Source organism: Echeneis naucrates, chromosome 10 (genome assembly GCF_900963305.1).
Source record: "Echeneis naucrates chromosome 10, fEcheNa1.1, whole genome shotgun sequence".
NCBI lineage: Eukaryota > Metazoa > Chordata > Actinopteri > Carangiformes > Echeneidae > Echeneis > Echeneis naucrates.
Window position 1 is genome coordinate 19,498,387 of NC_042520.1, and position 23,807 is coordinate 19,522,193.

Genomic DNA, 23,807 nt, shown 5'->3' on the forward strand with positions numbered 1-23,807 from the left:
CAAGGATTTTTTGTTCACAGGCCTCTCATTTATTCAGTTTCATCTGATCCTTTTATCATCCATATTTCAGCTGTTTACAGAGCTGGAGTGACCATCATCACTCGGATTACCAGCATGCTAGATAGATCACAAGCATTGCCCTCAGTGGCATCTGTGTGTGTGCAAGAGAGATGATGTGTGTGTGATTCAATTTGTGCAATGATATGTATGTATGTCTGTGTATGAGTCAGCCTTTCATTCATTCATCTTCAACCGCTTATCCGTTTCTGGGTCGTGGGGGTGCTGGAGCCAATCCCAGCTCACTCTGGGTGAGGGGCGGGGTCACCATGGACAGGTCACCAGTCCATCACAGGGCCGACACACAGAGACAGACAGAGACCAACAAACTCACACTCACAGACAATTTAGAGTCACCAGTTAACCCAAAAATGATGCCACCTTCTTGTTGTGGGGCAACAGTGCTAACCACTATGCCATATCTAAAATTGTTGAGAACCCATGGAAGTAGGTCTATCACCTCCTGTGCCCTCGCCACACATTTTCACCTCTCATATAAAAAGCACTTCAACCGCCTAATGATATACATTAACTTAATCAGAAACAAATTATGTGGCACTGTCAGTGTGAAGTGTTTTTATTGTCATGGCTCCGGAGCCATCATCACATCTTATGTTGTGCTATCAGCTCAGGTGGAAGTACAACACCAAGCCAGATCTGGGTGACACTGATACTCCTTATGATCTGCATGTTTCATACACTAATTATATGGATCAGGATGAACATATGGCAAACACAAGACCAGATCTTGGTGTTGGACTGGTTTCAACACTTTTCCTTTATGCAGCTAATATAACAGCAACTGTAGCTGCAGTTCTTACAAGTTACGTTCAACCTGAAGGCCTGCAGTGGTTGATGAGTTTTTAATACAAAGTGTCATATCTTATTGATATTTGACAATTTAAAATTTTCCAAGAATCTTTTTTTGATTAAAAACAGAAACTTTTTTTTTTTTTTTTGAGGGGGGGAGGGTATTTTAATTGTGGGTTGGAAACATATGTGATGTTTTACAGGTGAACAAGAAGCTTTATGCGATCTGAAGTGATGTAAAGGGTGGAAGTAGTGTTTCATGTGAAGGTGCATTTCAGATTCAGCAGACATGAAAGTTTCATTGAGAAGCAGCAGTGAAACACTTCTTCTCGTGTTGTACATTTGGATATGAAGCCAGAATTTATACAAATCTGTCACCATGAACGCTCATCCCTAAAAAGTAAAGAATTTCAAAGGTATTTGGAGATCTGAAATCTCACCATTATATCTGAACATCAAGTAAGCATTTTGAATGTTTGTTTTAATTACAAATCTAACATAATAATCTTCATTTTGGATCTGATTAGTAATTCATTGAGCTCTGATGCCAATTAATCTTTCATCAAAGTTTATTTTCTCTTTGTCAATTAGAAATGAATCATGTTGGAAAGAGAGTGGTAGTATTCACAGCATTTTACTGAATATTTAACCTATTTAAGACATTCATTCATTCATTCATTCATCTTTCTACTGCTTATCCGTTTCCAGGTCACAGGAGGTGCTGGAGCCATTCCTAGCTCACTCTGGGTGAGGGGCGGAATCAGCCTGGACAGGTCACCAGTCCATCACAGGGCCAACACACAGAGACAGACAGAGACCAACAACCGCTCACACATGACCACATAATGTTTAATCAGATATACATGAATGTTTTAACCTTATTAGACTCATAGTTGTGAATCAGAAGCTTTGTAAAAAAATAAAAAATGTAAATAAAAATCAGGCATCAAACTCAGTATGTTCCAATATTACTGTGTCAGAATATTCAATATCAGTCAATAATAGAAAATTATTTTGGGAGCTAATTGGAGGTTTTGTTTTGCAACATATTCAACCTTGGTTCAACATTGTTATTTCTTGTTTTGCTTTTATTTCTATCACTGGATTTCTACTACTACTACTAACATGCAAACTATCTGTGCCTGCTTGTCCCATTTAATCACTTCTCAGTCAATCTAGCATGCAGGCTATCTTGAAGGCGTAGCACTGCTCTGAGGACATTTAGTAACTTCTCAACACACTTGACACCTAACACCTACATTAATGTTTACTGTTGATTGGTTGCAAACAAGAAACTTACAAATCGTTCCTTTAACTAATAAGTAGTGAATATTGAGCAACAGGTAGTCAGACATATAAGCTGAATGCTTGAGCTGTTGATATTGATATCCTTAGTTGTTTGGAGATGACAAAAGCAAAAGTTAATGAGATTCAATTGATACTGGATTCAAATCTTGTTTTTTTGGTTTGTTTTTGTTTGTTTGTTTTTTGTTTTATCTAATCAAAAGCTAATGCAACAAATGTTTTAGCTGGAACACAGAGCAGCTTATTTAATTATAAATATTTAAATAGGCCATTTTGGTGAATGACCAATTCATTGGTGGATCAGTTATTGTGTAGTTATACTATGCTTAGTCAGAGCACCTTGCTCTTCGAGGCCTCTATTCCAGACTAGCTGCGCTTAGCGAGGCTGGTATGGTTACTCTACACATAACTGCGCAAGCAAACCATTTCCCCTCTTTCTCTTCTCTTTTCAGTTGCTCTTTGCCCCTCCTCATTCTCTCAATCCCCTTTTTTCTCTTCCAGCTCTCTTTGTTCTCTCTCTCTCTCACACTCTCTCTCCTCATCTCAGGCACCCCACACCCAGCTGTGGAGAGGCAGATAAGGAGTTGATTTACCATCCAATTAAATGTTGTCATTGAAACATTGCTTCAAATATGCACGTCAATTTCACCCTGCACTAATTGGCCTTCTAATAACATGTGCATGTGTTTAGGAGGTGTGTGAGGCATTATGTATGGTGTGGTGTTTGTCTTTTAGTGTTTACCCCAAGCTTTAGTTAATGACCAGCCTTATTCAGAAAGAGGGGCATCTTGAGTTCAAACTAAGTTTTTCATATTTGTGACTCTTCATGTGTTTTGTGGTATTCTTCCATCCTGAACACAAAACCATCAAACAGAACCAGGTAATCAATTATCAATTTTGATTTAATAACTTCTTAAATCCTTGTTTATGAATATTTTCCATGTTAACTTAGAATTCAATTTCAAAAACCAGAAAACCAACGAGGATTATCACCCAACCCTGGAGTGCCAAGGCTAAAACCAACTATGCAGCTTTTAGCCCCCCCCCTTTTTTTTAGATCATTATTTTAGTTTTACAGCGCATACATGTTTTTTTATTTTGTTTCACCTGCCACATAAACCTTATTGCAAACAGCCAAAAAGCTTCAATAAACCGGTTCTGATGCACCTAACAACCATTAGGTCAGCAGCAGTCTGGTGAAGTGAGTCAAAAAGTAGACATCAGTCACAAAAATGGAGCTAAAATAAGTGTATGTTGAATTTACCTTTGCCAGGTTGCCTGAAACGCAACTTTAAATGAAGTGTTGCCATGAGGCCGCAGATGTAAACGAAAGCTAATGTTAGCTAACTTGCTAGCAATAACACAGTGATACCTCAGGGTTCGGTGACTGTTAACTTGTTTAGGGCTCCTTCTCTATGAGAGCCTGTACTTAGTATTCACACACACACACAATTTTCTATTTTTCCCATGCCATTTTCCTTCTAACGCACAAGCCCACACACTCAACTGAGGGTTTTTATAGAATTTTAATAAATCCATGGGAAAGCGGTCTCAAAACTCATTTATCAAACATTTAACACTGACTTAGCCATTAAAGGGGGGCGAGAGAGGGGGCGCAGAGGATAGATTGAAGAAGAGGAGCTATGATCAATGCCAGTGGACCATGTAATTGCACCAGGAGTGGGTTAGCTGAAAACATTAGCCTTGTTTTCTGATGGATCACATCCTGGAGCCACCTAGCCAAGCTAAACGCTTCAATCTGTATTAGTACGGCACAGAGTCATCCATCTAAAGAGGCTATACCAGCCAAAAAAAATATATGTTTTAATTGATTAGCTGAGAGTTAAAATGCTACCATAATGCTTTAGAAGAAAATAACTTAAGGTTGTTGTTGATACCACTCTCTAACCAAAAGTCGAAACGAGTCTTTTCTTTGTTCTTTATTTCATAAGCAAAGACATTTTTCAGTAAATGAAAACCTCCCTATGAAAGCAACGGTTCACATTTGTAAACTTTGGCTCAATTTTTTTTTTCTCTTAACTGAATTATTCACACTGACTTGTGGAGAGAATGCCAATTTCTTTCACTCAACAGAGTACAGAGAGTCACAAATGAAAGGAAGTACAGCACGTCATCTCCTCAGCAGCAACCATCATCAGCACTGACGTCCCACTGAATCACTTATTCACCTAGTGTACTGTCAAATGTGCCAAGAAGAGGGTTTCCAACTCACTCTCAGCCCATTACAGCATCTTTTCGAGCTGCTCTTCTGTGACAAGTGAAACCCTTCAGTCCAAGAAGCCTTTTTTCCCTATTCTTGTATAGATAGTTCACAATATATGACCAAACAACTGGCTGCTCACCGTTTATCACCAAAAGACTTTCATTGTTGCATGTGTAATGTTGCGTGCTGTGTCAGAAGTCATTTGATTTACATTACATGCTTAACTTTTTTACAAACCTCTCTATGACTCATAAATGCGTCATTTTTCTCTGGTTGTGTTTCCAGCTCTCCGCTTCCACACAGTTGTTCTAAATTATTTTGGTTGATTAGCCTTCTACTCAAGAAAATTTAATTAAAGAAAATCATTTTATGAATATTATTTCACCAAGCACCATTATAATAATACCAATTATGATGATGAAAATGTACATAGGACTGACTTAGGGGTAACAAAACTAACAAGTAAGTGAGAGGAGAGCCAATCAAGCACACCCCGTACACTCCTAATAATAGGAACTACTCTGGTCAGTAAACATGTAACTTACTCTTGAATGCTTTTATGGCAGGTTGTGTATCAGAATCTGAACAGTCTTAATGGAGGATGAGCCAACAGCTTGTCTTGAATGAAACACTAGATATGTTTTAGAAGAGTTGAATCTCGCAGATGAGATTGAGACACCAACATCAAAGTAATAAAATAATAAATAATAATAAAATAACATTAAGTTGATTTACCATTTATTATCTGGACAAAGGGGATTTATTTAGTCCTCTGGCCATCATGTGTGTACTTGTATGGACAAACATACAAATGCATAGAAGAACATGCACACACACACACAGACGCACACACCTATACACATTGGTGCCCCATTGTACCCCTGAGGAGGACCCACCCCCCACCCCCTCTCAAGAGCCACTTATTTAGTTGGTACACAGATGACATGCTGAGAACCACACACAGACAGACCACACACACAGTGAGCACAAATACACACTCAAACACATCCTGCCAACAGAACAAATCAAATATACTCAGCTAGAATGTTGCTTCTACAAGTGCACACACACATCTGTCAATCATTCTCTTTTGCCTGCTCAGTGGATGAGGTTGCAGCAGTGAAGTGTGTTTGTGTGTGAATGTGGTTGTTTCTTTCCACTAATTAAAACAGAGGTGAATGTGTGACTATATAAAGCCCTTTTCTTTCCCTTAATATAGCTGTGTGTGTGCATGTTTTGTGTATATTTAGCAAAGGGGTCTTATTTACCACCAAGTGTATGTGTGCGTGTGTGTTAAGGAGGTGTTCTGTTCACAATTCATCACAGTAGTGAAAACCCCATCCCCTTGTTGTATAGTAAATATGTTGTCGAAACCACCAACTGTGCTTCCCCCAGCCTCTGGTGCACAACTGGTTTGCATATTATTTTTTATCTTAGTAGCATTTAATTAAATATCCTTGAAGTTGTTGTTGATATTATTATACTATACTGAACTGATACACATAAGTTACAACAGTAATTTTACAGCATTCAATAACTAAAGCTGAATGATCATATTGGGTGTTAGACAGAGACGTGAGTAGTTTAACTTGTTAAAATCATGCTTTTAAGGTGTAACAAATATTTGGTTGGAGTTCACAAACCACAAAGCAAAGGAAAAATACCATTTAGCCATAGTAGGTTAGCACTTTAAATTTAATTTAATTAAGAGCCTAAACAAAACATCCCATTAATATGGCAATTTCCAGAGGACTGCCTTTGTGTGATTTTTTTTTTTTTTTTTTTAAATTCATTTTCCAGTGACAAAGGTTCGACTGTCTGAAAAGATCTACCTGGCGTCAATAATTATTTTTGAATCTCTTTTTATTTTCACTCCTTAACGAGTTAACAAGTGGCCAGTAAGGAATAATCCAGTTGCTCATCTTGTCACCATTCAACGGCCCCTTCACTCTTGTTTTTACCTTGTGTGTATGTGTGTGCATGTTTGTATGAGTCCAAAATGTGGATGCTTTTTATCAAAGCAATGGCATCACAACTGTCACTGGACATTTCTGCTAAACTTGAGTTTAGTCAAGACTGCTGAGCACTCAGGATGGTGTACAGTTATTGTGCTAACTACACAGTAATTGAGGTTTAAAATCAACACAAAGATTTTAATGTATGTGTATTTCTGCTGAACAAGAGCAATAACTAAATTGTTTAATCCACTAGATTTTAAACAATAACACAAACAATCAAGATTCAGTGGATTAATGTTGTCCGTACTGAAGACAGTCACACCTCCTCTTTTGTGTTCTTTACTCTAAGTTTCTCCGTTTTTTTAGTCAGTCAAGGAGCATGTACATGTTAGTGCATGTATACATACATGTTTTTGTGCATTTGAAACCCACCTATTAGACTGTTTATAGTAACACAGGCACGGCTGATCTGAAAGTGCCATATGTAGTGTTCATGTGAACTCAAGAACAACCTTTAGAAATTCCTTTTGCTTGTAAACGGGCCTTCAAAAAAGCCATGGGGACAACTGGATCAAGTCCTCCCTGGTCAAAAATCCAGACAGTTTTACTAGTCCTTCATTGTGTTTACTGACTCTGTTAGTGTCATTCAAGGCAGAATTTCGTCTCCATTCCAACTGTGAAACCAAAACTAATCTGTCTTTACTGAGACTGAGAGCCCTGTGAAGGGCTCTAACTTGACTCAGAACTGTTTTTTTTTTTTTTTTGGTTTCAGGAACTGTATGCTGAAAATTACTCCAGGTTGATTTTCATTAGCAATGGCTGCAGTAGCAAAACAATGTTAGCTAACTTGCTGCGACTACCATTATGAATTAGTTTGGTAAATGTTATCGCCAGCTGGCTAAGCATCAGCAATGCAGTGAAGCATGTAACAGCCATGCAAGCATGGGCAAATGGGTGTGGTTACACTGTTTTGTTGGATCTTCTAAATATAATGTCATGTTTTTCAGTTGTGCTTCTTGTTGTATGTTCAGTGCCACATCCTGGGCGTTGTGACCAAATGGAGACCTGACGTCTAAGTGATGGTGAATTGGTCTTGCTCTGAGATGCTGGTGGTCTAACGTGACATCTCGTGTCAGTGATGAGTGTTTACAGAACCTTTAATTTCCCATAAATCAGACAAGTCAAAATGTCTAATGGCTTATTCTACCACCATGAAAATGTTGTCACATGGTAAAAAGTGCTCTAGCAGAAGCTTGCAGTGTCATAAACTATTATGTATTCAGTTCTATCTTCTCAGACAAACTAGGAGCACTTTCATCTTCCAAAAGGAATTATATTATATATCAAAACACTACATACAACAGAGCCAGTGGTAAATTGCCAAGGGGCCTGTTGAGATAAGTGTTGACATGGAGCTTTTAAAGATGTGGGATACTTGGAGATTGTTGATGGATGTCTTCATGCCACTTAAAAGATGAGTTAGCCAGGGAGATAACATCGCATTAAGTCACATGCCAATGTGAAGGGGGGACTAAGTAGTGTGGCTATGTGCTGATTACCATCTTTAGCAGTTAATTTCACTACATTTTTCAAATGACTTGGTCACTCACTGAACACATAGAATTAAGAGGTGTTAAAGAACAAGCTGCATCTGTACAGCATCACAGGCGCCAGCGTTGGCCCTCAGCCTGGACGCTGTCAGCCACCAAGCTGGAAGATGAGATGAGACCTGTGTGACTTCACAGGTAAAGCTGTGTGTGTTTACACTGCAGCCAAGAAGCAACGCTGCAGTATTTCACACCATGGTGGCGCAGACACACTCGCAGGTTGACAAATGAACAAACTTGTGACACAAACACAGACTACACACTTTTGTTGGTCTCCACCCCCCCCCCCCATATCAGTGAGATACACTTAAAAACTTATATTTTCTATTTTGGTATTATTTTTTTCTTTGCATGGTTTTTCTGTTTATTCAAAACAAACACAGTCTCCTATCCTGGAGTGTATGTGATTATGTTAACAGTGTAAACTGTAAATGAATACTTTTTGCACTAATCTCTCCCCTCAACTCACTCATCTGCTCCTGTTATCTGTCCCATTAATCTTTTCTCTCCATCTCTTTACCCCCTTTTTCCTCTTTCTTCTCTCTCTCACCCACTTACCCCTCTCTCCATCGTCCTCCCTTCCTCCTCTCCTCCCTCTCTCTTTCCTCTCTATGCAGTTTAAGTCTAAATCAGAGGATTTAGAGGGTGTTAAGAGCTGAGGTGTAAAACACCGACTGGTTTTCTGTAAGCTCCTAAGAGGAGAAAATAATCCAACACAAAGTCTTTTTCTAAACAGCAGCTCTCCTCCCCTCTAATCACCCTATTAGGTGGCTCTTCCTCTCCTTTTCCACTCCTCTTCATCGTCCTCTACTCAAAATAATTTAACATCAAACATGTCCACTGTTTTCTCTAAGATGATGATTTGGTGCCTGGAGCCTGTTAATTTATCAAATTGAGCAAATAACTCTGCCTTGTTTGTCATCATTCATGGTTGTTTCACTAAGTTTGTGAGTGTGGGCTTCTTCCTACGTTAACATCCACTTAAATCGTCATCGATGTAGCCTGCTTCTCACAATCACCCTTGTTGTGATTGCAGGATGCCTGTTGTCCACTAAACTGCTCCCGCTTCATGTTTATTGATACCCAGCATTTCCATTAATCTCAGGCTTCATGGCGAATGTGGCCAGATTCATCCCTCACTGCCAGACTCCTATAATATCAGAGACTGATATGCCAAACTGAAAATGACTAAACAAATGGCAGGGAAAGTCTGAGGGAGCCATTTAATCGTCCATCTACCATGTAACCTTTTTGATGCATTCTCCCCTAGAACTAAGTAATAAACTGTTGCATGCAGAAGAAGAACAGAAAATGTGGCTCCCTCTCACTTTCCTCCCCAGTCATATTGCTCCTCCCTCCCCTTCGTCTCTGTTTCTAATGCACTCTCGCCCATCTCTCTCATCTCCCTCCACTCACTTCCATCTTTCTCCCTCTCTCTCTTTTTTATATTCATAGGATTTTAAAATGTCTGTAATGGCCCTGCTAGATCAAAACACTCCTTCTCCCGCTATGTGTGTGCATGTGCTCGCCTGTGTGATTGTGTGTGTGTCTGAGATTTGCATATCGTGGCTATGCTCTGATTGGCAAACTGGCAACACAGAGCCCAGCGGGACATTTTTTATTGAAAGGCCTAACCACACACACACACACACACACACACACACACACACACACACACACACACACAACACACAGCACACAACACGCACAACACAGACACCACACACAAACACATACACAAAGTTAGGAGCAGCCACTGGCCTGTATCAGAACCTAATGAATAATACTAAAGAGCTAGCAGTAGGGGTTCTCCATGTATTGTTCTGTAACGCCAAGAGCAATAAAGAGTTTTATTACCATATTTTTATGGGCACCAGACATAAGCTGTTATGGGATAGTCAGATATTTTATTAACCGTTTGGCCCAGTTTTTTATTGTTCAAAATGAAGTTGCCTTGTAAATTATTATATTTTACTAGTCAAGATGCATAAGTACTGACTATGTTTTATCACTTTAACATCCTGGGGAATTAATATTATTCAATTAAAACTGTCCAGCGTGTCACTTTCAATCCCTCCCAGCAGTGTGTTGAGGACAACATAAAAGATCTTGTAATTTGGAAGTAATCTGAAATATTGATCTCGAAAAATACATCCCTCTTTTTATTTAATTACAGAATTTCAGCAATATATTAGTAAATTCTCTAATGTATTAGGTGAGGTAGCACCACATAAAAAATAACTTTTTTCAAGCTGAACAAGCAATCCACTTTGTTTGGCATCATGTGAGCACATGAAATAATAAATAAACTTCCAGAAGCGCCTGCTCCCATTAGATCAGCAGAGATAATGCTGAATGCGGATGTAATGAACAAAGGGCAGGAGAATAACCATTATGGATGTGGATTTAGATTTTCACAAATCTGAACTGTGCATCATGACTGTGGGAAACACAGTATAAAACAAGCTTCTCTGGATGCAATGAAACGTGTTGCTGCTGCAGCAGATTCAGTGGCTCACTGGGAGCCTCAGCCTGAGCCGTCAGCCATCTGTTTACCCACAATCAGAAACTAAATATGTATAATTAAGTACAATTATGTATTAGGTCCATGTACTTGTACTACAATACTTGTTGTGATACTCATTTCAGAGGGCAGTAGTCTAGTTTTTTTCAATTAATGGCCAAAGATGTTATTAATAAAAATAGATCATAATATTATTTACCAAATTTTTACAGCTACACATCAATAGATGATAGTTTAGATGATAATTTTCATAATGCAAATCAAATTTGTTAAATATACACTAAATCACATTATATGCATATATATAAGCCTGCAAAACAAATACAATTAATACTTAAATTTTCAACTGATGTTTTGACTACTGTTAATGTTTCATGCAGTACTTTTAGCAACAGTAGACTATATTTATACTTTTTAACTTTCACTGGAAAGGATTTGAGCAACTCATCATTCTTTCATTAAAATGTCACAGACTTTGGCTTTGAATTAAGAATTCAAGTCTTGACTGTGTGAACCTGTGACATCAGGTATGTGTGCCCACTGACACACTGAGTCTCCAGATCACTTTGGCCTCGGATGATGCGGGAGCTGCTGTGAAAGTGCAGTGAGACTGCAGTGACCCCTGACCAGCAAGAACCAGGAGCCCCAGCATGTCGAGTACTCCTGCCCTGCCCCCATTTGAAGCACTGACCTCGGATTCACCACCACCACATGGCCAAAAAATTTGAAATGAAAGCAGTTTTATCTGACTTTTGGAACAGTCTAAATTAGATGGTGTGAAAGGAAGATTTCTTAGGAGTGGCATAGCAGCACTCTGAAGGGCCATAATAATAGCTCATCACCAGAGATCAATGCAGATTGTTGCAGCTAATCCAGTAAATAGAGCTATAATGTTAATTCTCAGGGTAAACTGTTATTCTGAAATCATATTATGTCCGTTAGAAACAGCAACACTAAGTGCTATGCCAGTGTGTGTGTGTTTATGTGTGGATGAGTGTGTGCGCATCCTCTTTTTCAGAAAAGCAATCTGTAAAACGTAAAGACAAATGCAGAGATCTAGTTTGGACTTCGTCAGCACTGTTTTTGCTGATCCAGATATGCTTGTTCCTTTTTTCCTGCTAGTATATTGTCAGACAACATGGCACAACATCTATGTCCGCACCACTCACACAAACTCATTATCACTGACCACAGCTGTCTCCAGATGAACTTGTAACAAAACCAACGATGTATTGAGTGTTAAAATATCGAACTGTAAAATCCGAAGAGACAAGTCCAGGTTGCTGCCCTTCCTACTCTACTCTATCCCTCTTATCGCAGGGCAGATATTGCTGTGATGACACCCTGGCAGCATCTTGCTGATGGGAGACCTCCCCTTTGCCATTTGGCTTTAAGTATATTTCTCCCCAAGCACCCTCTTCCCTGTCTTACTGCAGCCACTCAAGGGTAGTTTGATTCATTGCACTGTGTTCCTTGTTTCTAGAAGATGATTTTATGATCATTTTATTATCAGCATAAAAGCTAAATAATTTCATCTCCCCCTCTCTGCTGAGGCAATTAGTTGCTTTTATGAAAATCAAATAAATTAAACTCTTAAAAAGATCTCAGTGAGTCTCAGAGAGGTTTGATACAGCATGACTACTTCTCAGATAAAACACAGATGTACTGCTTGAACATATAAGTACTATTACAGTTAATGGTTGTTTTGTGCTTGTGTGTGTGTACGTATACTTGTGTATGTCTCGGTTGTGAGTTGACAGGTAGCCTCAGGGAAAGAAAGGTCTGATGGGTATTATGCAAATGACGCCAGCTGTTTGCAGCATTGGCAGACTACTCATAACTCTCTTCTAGTTCTGCCGGAAGTGAGAAAATATTTTATCCCTCATCCCCATGTTCTCTCGGCTCCTCTTTATTTCCTCAGAGAAGGTATTTCTATAGACTGTAATTTCATATACACCCTTCTCTGCAAATTTTTGCCAGTATTCCCCTGTGCCTGCCTGACTATCCATCTCCACTGTTACAGTAATGAATGTACAAACAGGGAAAGCCTCCTTCAGCATTTGTTGACTTCTACAGTATAAAGTAAATCATTGTGAGGCGGTGAATCCATAGCTTACTGAAAAACAAACAATGAGCAGTTTTCCACAGCCATTCCTCAAATTAATTTAGATATTTCTCTGCTGCAGCCACTTCCACTTCATTTCAACCTGTTATTATAAACATTCTTCTCTCATTGTAGCATCTATAATCTACAGAGCTTTTCTCTCTCAGTTTCAACTCTCCAAGAATTAACATTCATCTTTTTATCATTCTCCTTTCACTCCTCACTATATGACAGAAAACACATAGCACCACTTCATTGTGGTTGGATGATGACACTTACCTATACTTCCTTTGGTCTGTGATATGGCCAATTCAGTTTTTCATTGCACCCACATTTAATTTTGATTTTGAGCGAAAAATCACCAGAATCTTAATGTTTACATTACAATGATGACATTTTTCTATTTCGCTTATTTGGGTTTCATCTGGTTTGGCCTATGTAATATCAGTTCTCCGGCACTGTAACCAATTGGCCTCCCATCATGACATCATCTATCAGTCTGTGAGCTGCTGTTTTGATGTCTCTAGTCTGTAATTTGGCTATGGCTACCATATGAGGAGAAGGCGGAGCTGAGAAGGAGTGAGGGCTTGATCTGACCTGGTCTGTGCACTAGCCTGATAGGGTGGTACAATGTGTCAATCAGACATTAGCCAACCCCTAGTTCGTACCCTGCTTTATATTGTATTTTCTTAACCTCGTTTTGTACTGAAGAGGACTTGAAACTAGAAACTGAGATCATAAACTTATCAGCAAACCATTTACTGAACTAATAAACTTGCCTTGTCTTGCCTAAATCAAGTAAGAAGAAGTAGCACCATTTTCCCAGTGACTTAGACATTTAGCTAATCTCCTCATTAATGCTAGCTCTATGGCTCTAAAGTTGGCTAAAAGATCTGCATACCAAAGGACAAGGCCACTCTGACTGAAATGTGAGTGAGAGCATGCTTGCTCTTTGGCCACCTCTTTGCTCATTTTTGGACTAACCAGGAGTTGGGAGTAAAAGCAATTACCAAGATGGCAACATCCTTTTGACTGTTAAGGTTTCTACGCACTCCTGGGGAAAACAACACATTAAATGTTCCATGACATACACCAGCTCGTCATTAAGTATGTCTGCCTGAGGATGGAAATGGGTTCTGGAGAGCAAATGACAATTACAACATTAAAGTAGATGACCCTTTAACCAAAAAAACAATGAGTTCAATGACCAAAAAAAAAAAAACTGTTGAGCAACTGCAGAGCGTGATGGCAATTATCTGTGTGTTCATCACTAGAGAAATCTATCGCTCCCACATTAGACATAGTCATTTAATCCATTGTTGATATGCAAAAAATTAATTAGTTCAGCTTAGAATGACCATTCATGCTAACGAGGAGGCTAAACTCTGTGAAGATTGATGTGGAAGTTAGTGACATATAAACCACTTCGGTTGAGAGCTCAGTGTAGCTAGAAATTACTATACCTTACCACAGCAGAAGGATCCTAATATAATGACTCCTGCAGCATTTGCTAGTAAATCAGAACACCTGCTACTGCTTTGTACTAGCTTATAAGTCATAGGTGCTTGATGTGGCAAATTAATATGCAAATTAGCATAAGACATCAACTGGCACCTTCCAGAAACACCTATAGCTGCATTCCCCTCACGTCTCACTGACACAGACGCTAGCGTTACATATTAAACTACCAGAGCTGAAGTCAGCAGCTAAAATATTCAAAGCTACTTCAGGTGACGATCGCATCGGTTCCACTTTCCTAATTGTATCATTGAGACAGAAAGAGACGGCTGGTTTAATTAGTTAAACCCCAGCCAAATTACATCAGGACATTTTTTAGAAAAGGACTTTTGCCTAAATGTGTTTGGTTAATTGCACTGTGATAGTTGCAATTATTTGCACAATTTAAACTTGAACAACACATCCTGCCATGCGCATGCTGTCGTTTCCAGTTAGAGACGGGACCAAATGTGAAACTGGCATCATCCTGTCTCACTGTCCCTGCATGACCTGTATGGCTTTATAGCCCAGCTAAGTGCTTCCTGCTGTTTATTGCAAAAGACACCAGCTTCAGCGGAAACATAAACATGGGTCAAGAGGCAGCAATGCAGTGGAGAGAAAGTCCATCTAATGTCAGGGGAACCGACTTCTTGGCCTGGCATCATTCATTCATTCATTCATCTTCTACTGCTTATCCATTTCTGGGTCACAGGGGGTGCTGGAGCCAATCCCAGCTCACTCTGGGTGAGGGTGGGGTCACCCTGGACAGGTCAGCAGTCCATCACAGGGCCAACACACAGAGACAGACAGAGACCAACAACCACTCACAATTTAGAGTCACCAATTAACCCAAACATGATGCCTTTTGATGGTGGGAGGAAACCGGAGCACCCGGAGGAAACCCATGCAGGAACAGGGAGAACATGCAAACTTCACACAGAAAGGCCCCAGGCCCCTGACATCAATATTTATAAATTCCTATATCAACATTCCTTTTATCAGGTTACTGTATTATATAAAGGCAAGATCTTTTTATGCAAAAAGGCGTGAATGAATGCTTTCACTGAGAGCCGAATTGATTTGGTTGGTGTTGGCCTCATGGTGATTACTGACTGGAGGTCTTAGTCTACCCTGCTTCTTATTTACCGCTACATTAGTGCTGAAGCGCTGTATGCACCTCTAGACATGCCTGATGGAAACACCACCGCTGGCCCTCAAATCAGTGTGAAATTACATCAGCTCTATACTTTGAACTAGATGTATATAGAACTTGTCACAGTAGTGTTGGAAATGTCACCTGTCACCTCCATGTTTACCTTCTTGCAGCCTTGCTTGCAGGGCCAACCAAATACACTTGTACATTCACTTGACTTGAGTGTTGTTTACCTGGATGGCACTCCAGAGGAAACTCAAAGCAATTAAATGTCACTAAAGGCATAGTCACTGTGTTTCTGTCAAATATAAAAGAGTGGTCTTTCTGATGTCCCTTATTTTGTTATTCATTTTAAATAATTGGTTTTATACCATTTCTTTTTATTTTTTGATTTCATTTGGTATGCTTTTATAATACTTTACCATTTAGTATATTTCAAAGGATTTTTTAAACTTGTTTTTATAATTAAATGAGTTATGAAAAACAATAAACAATACTAAAGACTTTCTATTGATAGGTTTGTAGAGAATACAAAATTAAAGTTGCACAAAATCAACATTCAACAACAGTTGAAATGATTCCATGTGATGTGAATAAACTCACTCAAAGTAATGAACCCAAAGATCATTTTCTAATTTTTCCTCAGCTCTTGTGTATTATAATCACATCTCAATGCTCTTATTACCATCTTATCCAGCCGCGCTAGAAAGCTGACACAATTACCAGGTTAATAAACAACTCTCCAGATGAACACTATGAGTAACTACTTGCAAACGTCTTCGTATCATGACCAAGTCAAAATATTCAGATTATAGTTGTACTCACAGCTTGTTCACTGCCCTCCAAGGAGCCAAATGGACTTGGCAACCTGCTTCCGATGATAATCAAAGGAATCCTTATTCATTTCTCTGAAAATTGTAATTGTTTTTAGTTATTATAGATTAGAGATATACAACTCTCTGGATGCAGTAAAAGTTGTATCAGAATCCCATGTGCGATCCATTTGTTGGTCACTTTCAAGTTTCTGACCAGTAAACTCTAAATTGCGTATTAAGTTGGACTGTTGCTTATTCAGCCATAAAAGTTTAATGTTAGAAAGAGTTAACATGAAGGCACGCTCTTGTGGCCTTCACTGTTTAGCCTCTAATGTTACTCTTCAATTATTTTTAGGTTAATATATCTGACAAAGCAAATATCAACAACCTGTGGGCTACTGATACATGTGAGACAAAAAACTGTAAAAGCTACACATCATAATTTCTTAAACTGGATCAATCCAGAGTTAAATTATGTTTCCTCATTTTAAGATGCTGACAATAACCTGTGGGTGTGAAAGAGGGAGATTTTAGCCCACTGTAACTGCTGGGAAAATATCAATAATGTTATCACTTTCTTTCTCTCATACACACGCACTTTCACTCCACAGGAGTTTCCTTTACCAGGTTTTCATTCATGTGACGCATGAAGGCGATTCCTGTTTCTGGACTGCTGAACTTTCAGTTCACAGACTCACTAATCAAAGGGTAAAATGCAGACACTTAAAGGCTCCTGCATAAAACAGGCAGCAGAATTTGCTTTAGTCTTGCATTTGCTGTTCGGTTCAATCCTCTGACGTGCTATTTGCTGTTTAAGTTTCAGAGCACATCCAATAACTTATCTTTTAAGAACAAATACAGGGGTGATAAGGGGCTCTAATCAGTCAGTCATTGTCTTCCTCTATTCCACCTTCCTCTCTGCTACCGCACCTCATTCCTCATCACTCTTCCGCTCATATTCTTCTCTCGCTCCTCCATTGAGTTTACATTTCTTTCCAATAAACTATCAGAATAACGGTGAGAGGAATGAAAACTAAGTGGTAAGCAGATGATAACAGAGCATCCTTGGATATGTGGGTGAAACAAAGTGAGAGAAACCACTCGTGGCAATGGATGTACTTGCTCTCCTTCATATCCACCATAAGAAAGTGTTGAAAGCAGAGTATATTTTAATTCCCTCACTCTCTCCTCTGTCTCCTTTGCTTTCTCCTTTTCGGTGCCATATGCTCAAAGCTCCATCTCGGGCTCATTTGGAGTGCTACACGCATGCAGACACACACAGAAACACGCACACACCAGCTCTATCAAAGCACAGGAACAGCTGGCCTGCTCGATATGGATGACTACTCGCCTGTCAACTAGTTTCTCACACAGACACACACACATACACACACCATCAAGCCTGATGTTGTTGCTGTTTTGAAAAAAGCAAGTTAGTGAGAAATGTGGAAAGGCAGAGAGTGAGAGACAGGGAGAGGGAAAGAGAGAGTAGGTCAGAGAATTAAATGAGTGAGTCAGAGAGAAAGACTTAAAGAGGTATAAAGTCAGTCAGGTCAGGATTACTTGTCGTGACAATGACAGAAATGTGTAAATATTCACCATGATCTCATTTAACACTGCTTTTGAAGACGAGAGTCAAGGATGATGATGTTGTTATTGAAAGTGTTAGAGGTCAGACCAGCCTGAAGTTTGAACTGTCTTGGAGAACAACTTTTCTGATAGAAATGAATAATGAATAAATATGTGTCTGCTTTGAACCAGCTCGTTTGATTTTACTTACTGGTTGCTTCTGGAAATCAATAACTGTTTTTAGATATGACATATATAGCTAAGCAAACAACAACAAGCCGAGTATCTAAACTTATTTTCTCTATTTCTTGTTTTCTACCAATTTTATGGATATGCTCGAATAAAGATCATTAAATTAGAGACCTTTGAAATTAATTGAAAACAGCTTTAGCCATCAATGACCAACCACACCAACACATTTTCTTCTCAATTACAAAAAAGTAAAGATAATGTCATTGAATTTTTTCTTTGTAATTTTAGTCAAGATACATTTCTGCACAGAGTAGTTGGAGACATTTTCCACATATTATACTGGATATGGTACTGAAGTTACAGTTTAGGTCCAGAGCTGGATCCGCATTACTCATGAAAAGAAGGCAAATAAATGCATTAAAATATTTGCCAAATTATGTTGAAATTCTTATCTCTCTTTCATAGGTTTATAAATGACACAATGCTGTTTAATATAGTTAAAAACTATATAACAATATATTGCCAAAAAGGTTCTAAATGTTTGAGTTGGCTAATCAGTCAGCAGTGATATTTGAGTAGACAGTAGCAATTTGCTACAACGAGTACCAAAAAGGCAAGAATGTTTTTTCAGTCACATCAAGTTTCAAAGATAAAGCCATTAATTCCCAATAAAGGTCAAAGGTCAAAGGTCAAAGCCATTAATTTCCAATAAAGGTCAAAGGTTGAGCTCTCAAATAGTTTTAATTTCATGTCTATTTGACACAGTATCTGAGGAACACAGAGCTCGCATTTTTAGACTATCGTAGATACCGTGAGCAAACGTCACTTTGTATCCACCATGAGACCTGTTATGGTTAAAATCATACCCACAAACAACAATCTTGTATTTGTTTTTCTTACTATGTCACAGCAGTTGCTGTCTTACCTCCCCTGTATGGCTGAGACTCAGTTTTGGCAGTTTATTCTTCACATTGCCAGAGTTTCCTCCATAAGTTTGACTGCTGCTGTTGAATCCCTCTGTGGTGACTAGTGGGGGTTTCAGTTGGGGGGAGTCACTAGGCGCTTGGTCCTGGCCATCCATTGGTCGAACATACGCGGTGGGCTTCTGCTGAACTGCGACTGGCTTCCCTGATAGGTTACCAGGTGGGAAGGTGGGGGTAGTTAGTCCAGATGTGGGAGTGGTTAGGCCAGGGGTGGGCGTGGTCAGAACTGAGGTGGAAGCCAGCGGGGAGGAGGACATTGAGAGGTGAGAGCCTGTTTCATTTTCAAATGGGGAGGATTTAAAATGTCCACCATTTTCTGTGTTAGTGGAAGACTTGAAATGGCCACCCTCTAGGGTGCAAGACCGAAAATTGCCACCATCTGTGAAAAAGGAGGAGAAGAGAGGAACACCAAAAGGAAAAGTCAAAAACCACCAAAGCAACACCTGGTATTGTACAATATTGCTCTGCTCTGTGCTGTCAAAATTTAATGAAGTTTGAATGCCCAAAAAAAAAAAAAAAAAAAAAAAAAAAATCACTCTCACAGATGGATGTAGCAGTCAACAATCAAAATAAATTATGGTGGGTGGGTGATTTAGAAATCAACTGCAATATGTGGTTATCGTCAGAAGCAGATGTTGATTTTCAGAAATCTCTCACAAAAGGTGATAGCAGTCTGTCTGCAAATGCAAAGATCTTCCATAAACATCAAAATGTATGAAGCCTCATTTTTGTTGAGTGGCTGGCAAGTTTAATTGACCACATTCTAAGAAATGCTTCACTTATTCTTAAAGAAAAGTTACACAGCTTTAGAAATGCACTTATTCATATCCCTATTCACTTGAATAGAGTTCAATCAAAAGACACACACTACTTGCATGTCTGCTAAATATGACTTGGCTTATGCCACACTCAAGTTATTTAGCTCATGTTTATTTATTTAGACTGCAATTACGAGCAGCCGAGTGGGACAAAACTGTTCATAGCAGCCTAGAGGCTTGGATATTGACAATTTCTAACAGTGACAGTGAAATGTTCTACTTGATTAAAGGAACTACAGATGTGTCAACAAATATAATGGCTGCATAGTCATAAATTCTTCCAGGTAAAGCTTGCCAAAATCAAAGATATACACATACACATGTTACGTTGAGATGCTAATAGGCCTTTTGTTTGTACCTGACCTGACCTGAAGAAAACTGAAAAATGAGCTAATTGTCAATACAAGAATGGGAACGTGGATTGGAAACATGTCAGTATGTGACAATATATTTGTAAACTGGAATAACAGAAAATGTAGACAAACTGTTTATGTAATACTGTATTATCTTGTAAGACTTAAAGCAAGGGGAAACTGCAAGACAATCTGTCCTAATCCAACTAGCCTTTTTGTGTTAGATTTACCTGGGAGAGGAAGAGATTTGGAGGGCTGGGAAGAGTGCCTTCTAGAAGAAGAGGAGGAGGAAGAAGATGATGAAGAAGAAGAAGGGCTGGAATCTTCTTTTAGACCCAGTTCATCTTTCAGTGAGCTAAACAACTCTTCATGCATTTGCATTTGCTGTTCCTCTATGGAAGATATTTTCCCTCTACCAGTGGCAGGTCCAGCAGCCTGGCCCTGGCTGTTTTGTCCTAACCCCAAAACAAGGCCTGGTCCTTGGGTACTCTGTCCATGGCCTCCTCTTGACCAGTCCATGGAGCTACGTGACTTTTTTGAAGTCTGATGTGGGATTGTTGATGTGCTTGATGATGATGTGGTCGAACAAGGAGGTTGCAAAGACGCTGAAGATGAAGAGGGTGCATTTCCCATCCTCTTGTCCCCATCTGTCTCTGCTGCTGCTCCGCCGCCTGTTCCTCCTCTTAAGGTGTCATTAAAAAGCTGGGACTCCATGGCAGATCTTTCTGGCACTGAAGTAGTCGGGGTTTGCAGGTTGTTGTTCACACTGCTGCCTTTGGGGATTCCCACCAAGTGGCTCTGGTTGGAATGGCTGGTTAGCAGGTCTTTCATTTCTTCATAGGAGCCCAGTGTGTTCTGAACGCGACTGGCTAATGCATCACCTTTATTAGTCTGAAAGAGAAATAGGAGAACACAAAGACAGGAGGGATGGAGAGAGAGAAGAGTATTAAATAAGTCTCAAATTTTATCATTTCTCCACACCTAATGAAAAACCTTCTTTATTCATTCAGAGAGGAACAGTGAGAGATGGATATAGGGTAACCACTGACCAGGCATCAAGACAAGATGATTAATTAAACACATGCCACCCTTAAGAGGGTCCAGTCCAGGCTGGAGCAGTAAAAATAATGGAGCGGGAATCATTATTAGCCTGACCCCAGATTCTCAAGCAATCTCCGCTTGGAGGACAGTGTCAGCCTTACTGATGTATGACGGAGCAGCACCTTCTGCTGCTACGTGGTAATGTAGAAATTTTCCTAAAATTAATCAAAGGAATATATGATTTGATCACTTGGCATTTTTTGAAAGGACAAGGGCAATCAGCAGTGTTTTCAGGATTTCTATATTTGGTAAAAAAAAAAAAAAAAAGAACATGAAAGGTGAAGGAAGGAGTAAAAACCTATACAACAAATTGTGCTCCAACTATTAATCATAAGCATGAATTATGCAAGATCTCAGGCCTATAGTTTAATTGTGACATTTTATGATGAATTACAGACAAATAATGAAGAAACTGAAAACAATGAAATGCCATAACATTAAAATACCACAGTGTGATTTTATTACACATAACTTTTGAGGATTGTTCAGTAGATTGTCTTGGCCTGTCAAAGGTTGACAACCTTCACTCTGCTAATCACCTGTACCAATGGGAGTGATAGAGTCAAACACAGTACAGCAGGTTTAAACACACTGTATGAAGTATGAATAAGAAACTCTAATTTTCATGGCAGGGTAAAATTGACTATTTGGAGAGGTTAATGAATTCATGAATACTTTATTAATCTTCATAAAGAGGAGAAGATTAACTAATCCCAAAAAATGTTACTCAATGTACTAGTAATGAATAATCCCAACACTGTAGAGGAACTTAACACCAATCATGCAGATATATGTGAGAATGTCAAACTACATTTTATTTTGTGCAGCCAATAAAAATGTATTGGTTAATGGACATGATCAATATCCTTTATTTTCAACTTCTATAGAATAGTGTGTTCTGTTTTTCTTTGTAAAATAGCTTGTGACTATAATCAAATAAAAATGCAATAACAGGCAATGATCCATGTGTAGGTCTTTTGCTGAGGAGGGAGTGTGTGTGTGTCTGTGTGCAATTCAAAATTTAACTGAGAGAAATGTAAGTACCATTTGATAATAACAGCTATATTGTGAGACAATTTCTTCCATAATCACCAAAATGAATGATTTGTTTTCTAGTATACCTCAATAAGTCCTGGAACTGGTGCCACTACTGCCAAAACATTGTGAAAGAAAATTAAGCATCGACAGTGATGTCAGTTGTTCTTAGGCTTCGTTCAGATCTGGAATGAATGTCTCATTTGATCTATTCACAAGTGAACAGCTCTGAGTTCAGGTGTGAACTCATCCAGGATGCATCAAGGACTCATTTCAGATCTGATCATAGCCACATGACCACATCTGGAGGTGGTCTGGGTGACATGTTGCCACATTCTTTTGACAGTGTGGACACAAACTAATCCTTAACCACACTGAAGGACAGACTGCCTCCTCTGCTGATGTCCTCTTGAGGAAGTCTCACCAGTTCCATAATGGACTGAAAATTCATTCATTCATTTATCTTCAACCGCTTATCCATTTCCAGGTGGCCTGAAAACATTCTTTCTCATTTCTCAGAGTATTTTTCATGTATTCATATGAATTTTAATATTTCAAATGGCTACAACCTTACTTTACCCGGAGCAGTAGGTAGGCCATTAATTTGGTCAGCCTTTCTTTGTCCCTCTCTTCTCTTTCTGTCTCTCTCACAGACACATTAAAAACAGAGGTGATTATTTGCACTGAAGCAAAGATAGAATCATGAGTGATTTGAGAAAAATGAGAAGATGCGTTTTAATGCCAGGTGTGAACAGGACCTGAATGGTTGTGCATACATGCACTTAGCATGCTGGCGTTTGAGTGGATCTCAAAGCACCACTGTGCCTGTAACATGCGCATGATAACAATGTTGATAAGCAGCTGTTTAGTAGCTTTAGCATGTTTACCATTTTAGTTTAGCATAAAAACTTTTTCTATTGAGAGGTGTGTGATCACTAATCAATAAATAAAAATAATTGAAAAATTCAAAGACTAATACAGTCAGTACTCTACTTTCGAACATTTGTTTTACGAACATTCAGAGATATGAACACACGGAGCAGCAAAAAAAAAAAAAAAATTGTGCTTCAATCATTTCTCTTGCCAACTATGAGCTCAAATTTTGTTCTGTGCACCTCTTCTGCCTCATACAAGTTTCGTTGCTACCCCCGCTGTGCAGCACCATAGCCTACACCACCCCAGCAACACAGTTCTTTGTACTTGTGTTAGCACTAAGACGTGCTCTGTTATGAACAAATAACTTATGAAGAATTCAGGATACGGACGACCTTCAGAATATAACTCATTCATAAATTTGGGAATGTCTGTACTGTCATCCCTGGAGTCCGAGACAGTTGTGTTTCACTGAAATTTATGAACAAACTATTATCAATAAATAACAAAGCTATATGTTTGATGAACTATGGTATGACTTTCATATAAAGCAGGAAAACTATGAAAGCACCGAAAAAAACAATGTGCAAAAAATACAATCTTATTTACAAAAGATTCATACAAGAAAGGAGAGAAATGCATTCAAATAATCTTAACAGATGTAATTTCTGTGTGCACACACATACACAAACACTACACACCGTGGCAAGCCAAAGTTAGCTGTGAATAAATTAGCCCATCTCTTCTCCATCTCAGGCTCATGAATAAAAGATCTGGTGGCTGAAGAGGAACAGAAAACACATTTACAGAGAGGCAAAATGGAAAACAG

The 23,807-nt window shown here is 39.0% G+C and overlaps 1 protein-coding gene across 1 annotated transcript in view; it reads right to left on the reverse strand.

Annotated features, from left to right (window-relative positions):
* The window catches only part of aff2 (AF4/FMR2 family, member 2), a 134,874-nt gene that overhangs the window by 65,834 nt on the left and 45,233 nt on the right, over positions 1-23,807 (reverse strand). Inside the window, exons 3-4 of the mRNA XM_029511985.1 lie at positions 20,200-20,860; positions 18,741-19,177 (exon numbers count right to left, since the gene is read on the reverse strand). Coding sequence (XP_029367845.1) covers positions 18,741-19,177; positions 20,200-20,860 — 1,098 coding nt within the window. The remainder of the gene's footprint in view (positions 1-18,740; positions 19,178-20,199; positions 20,861-23,807) is intronic.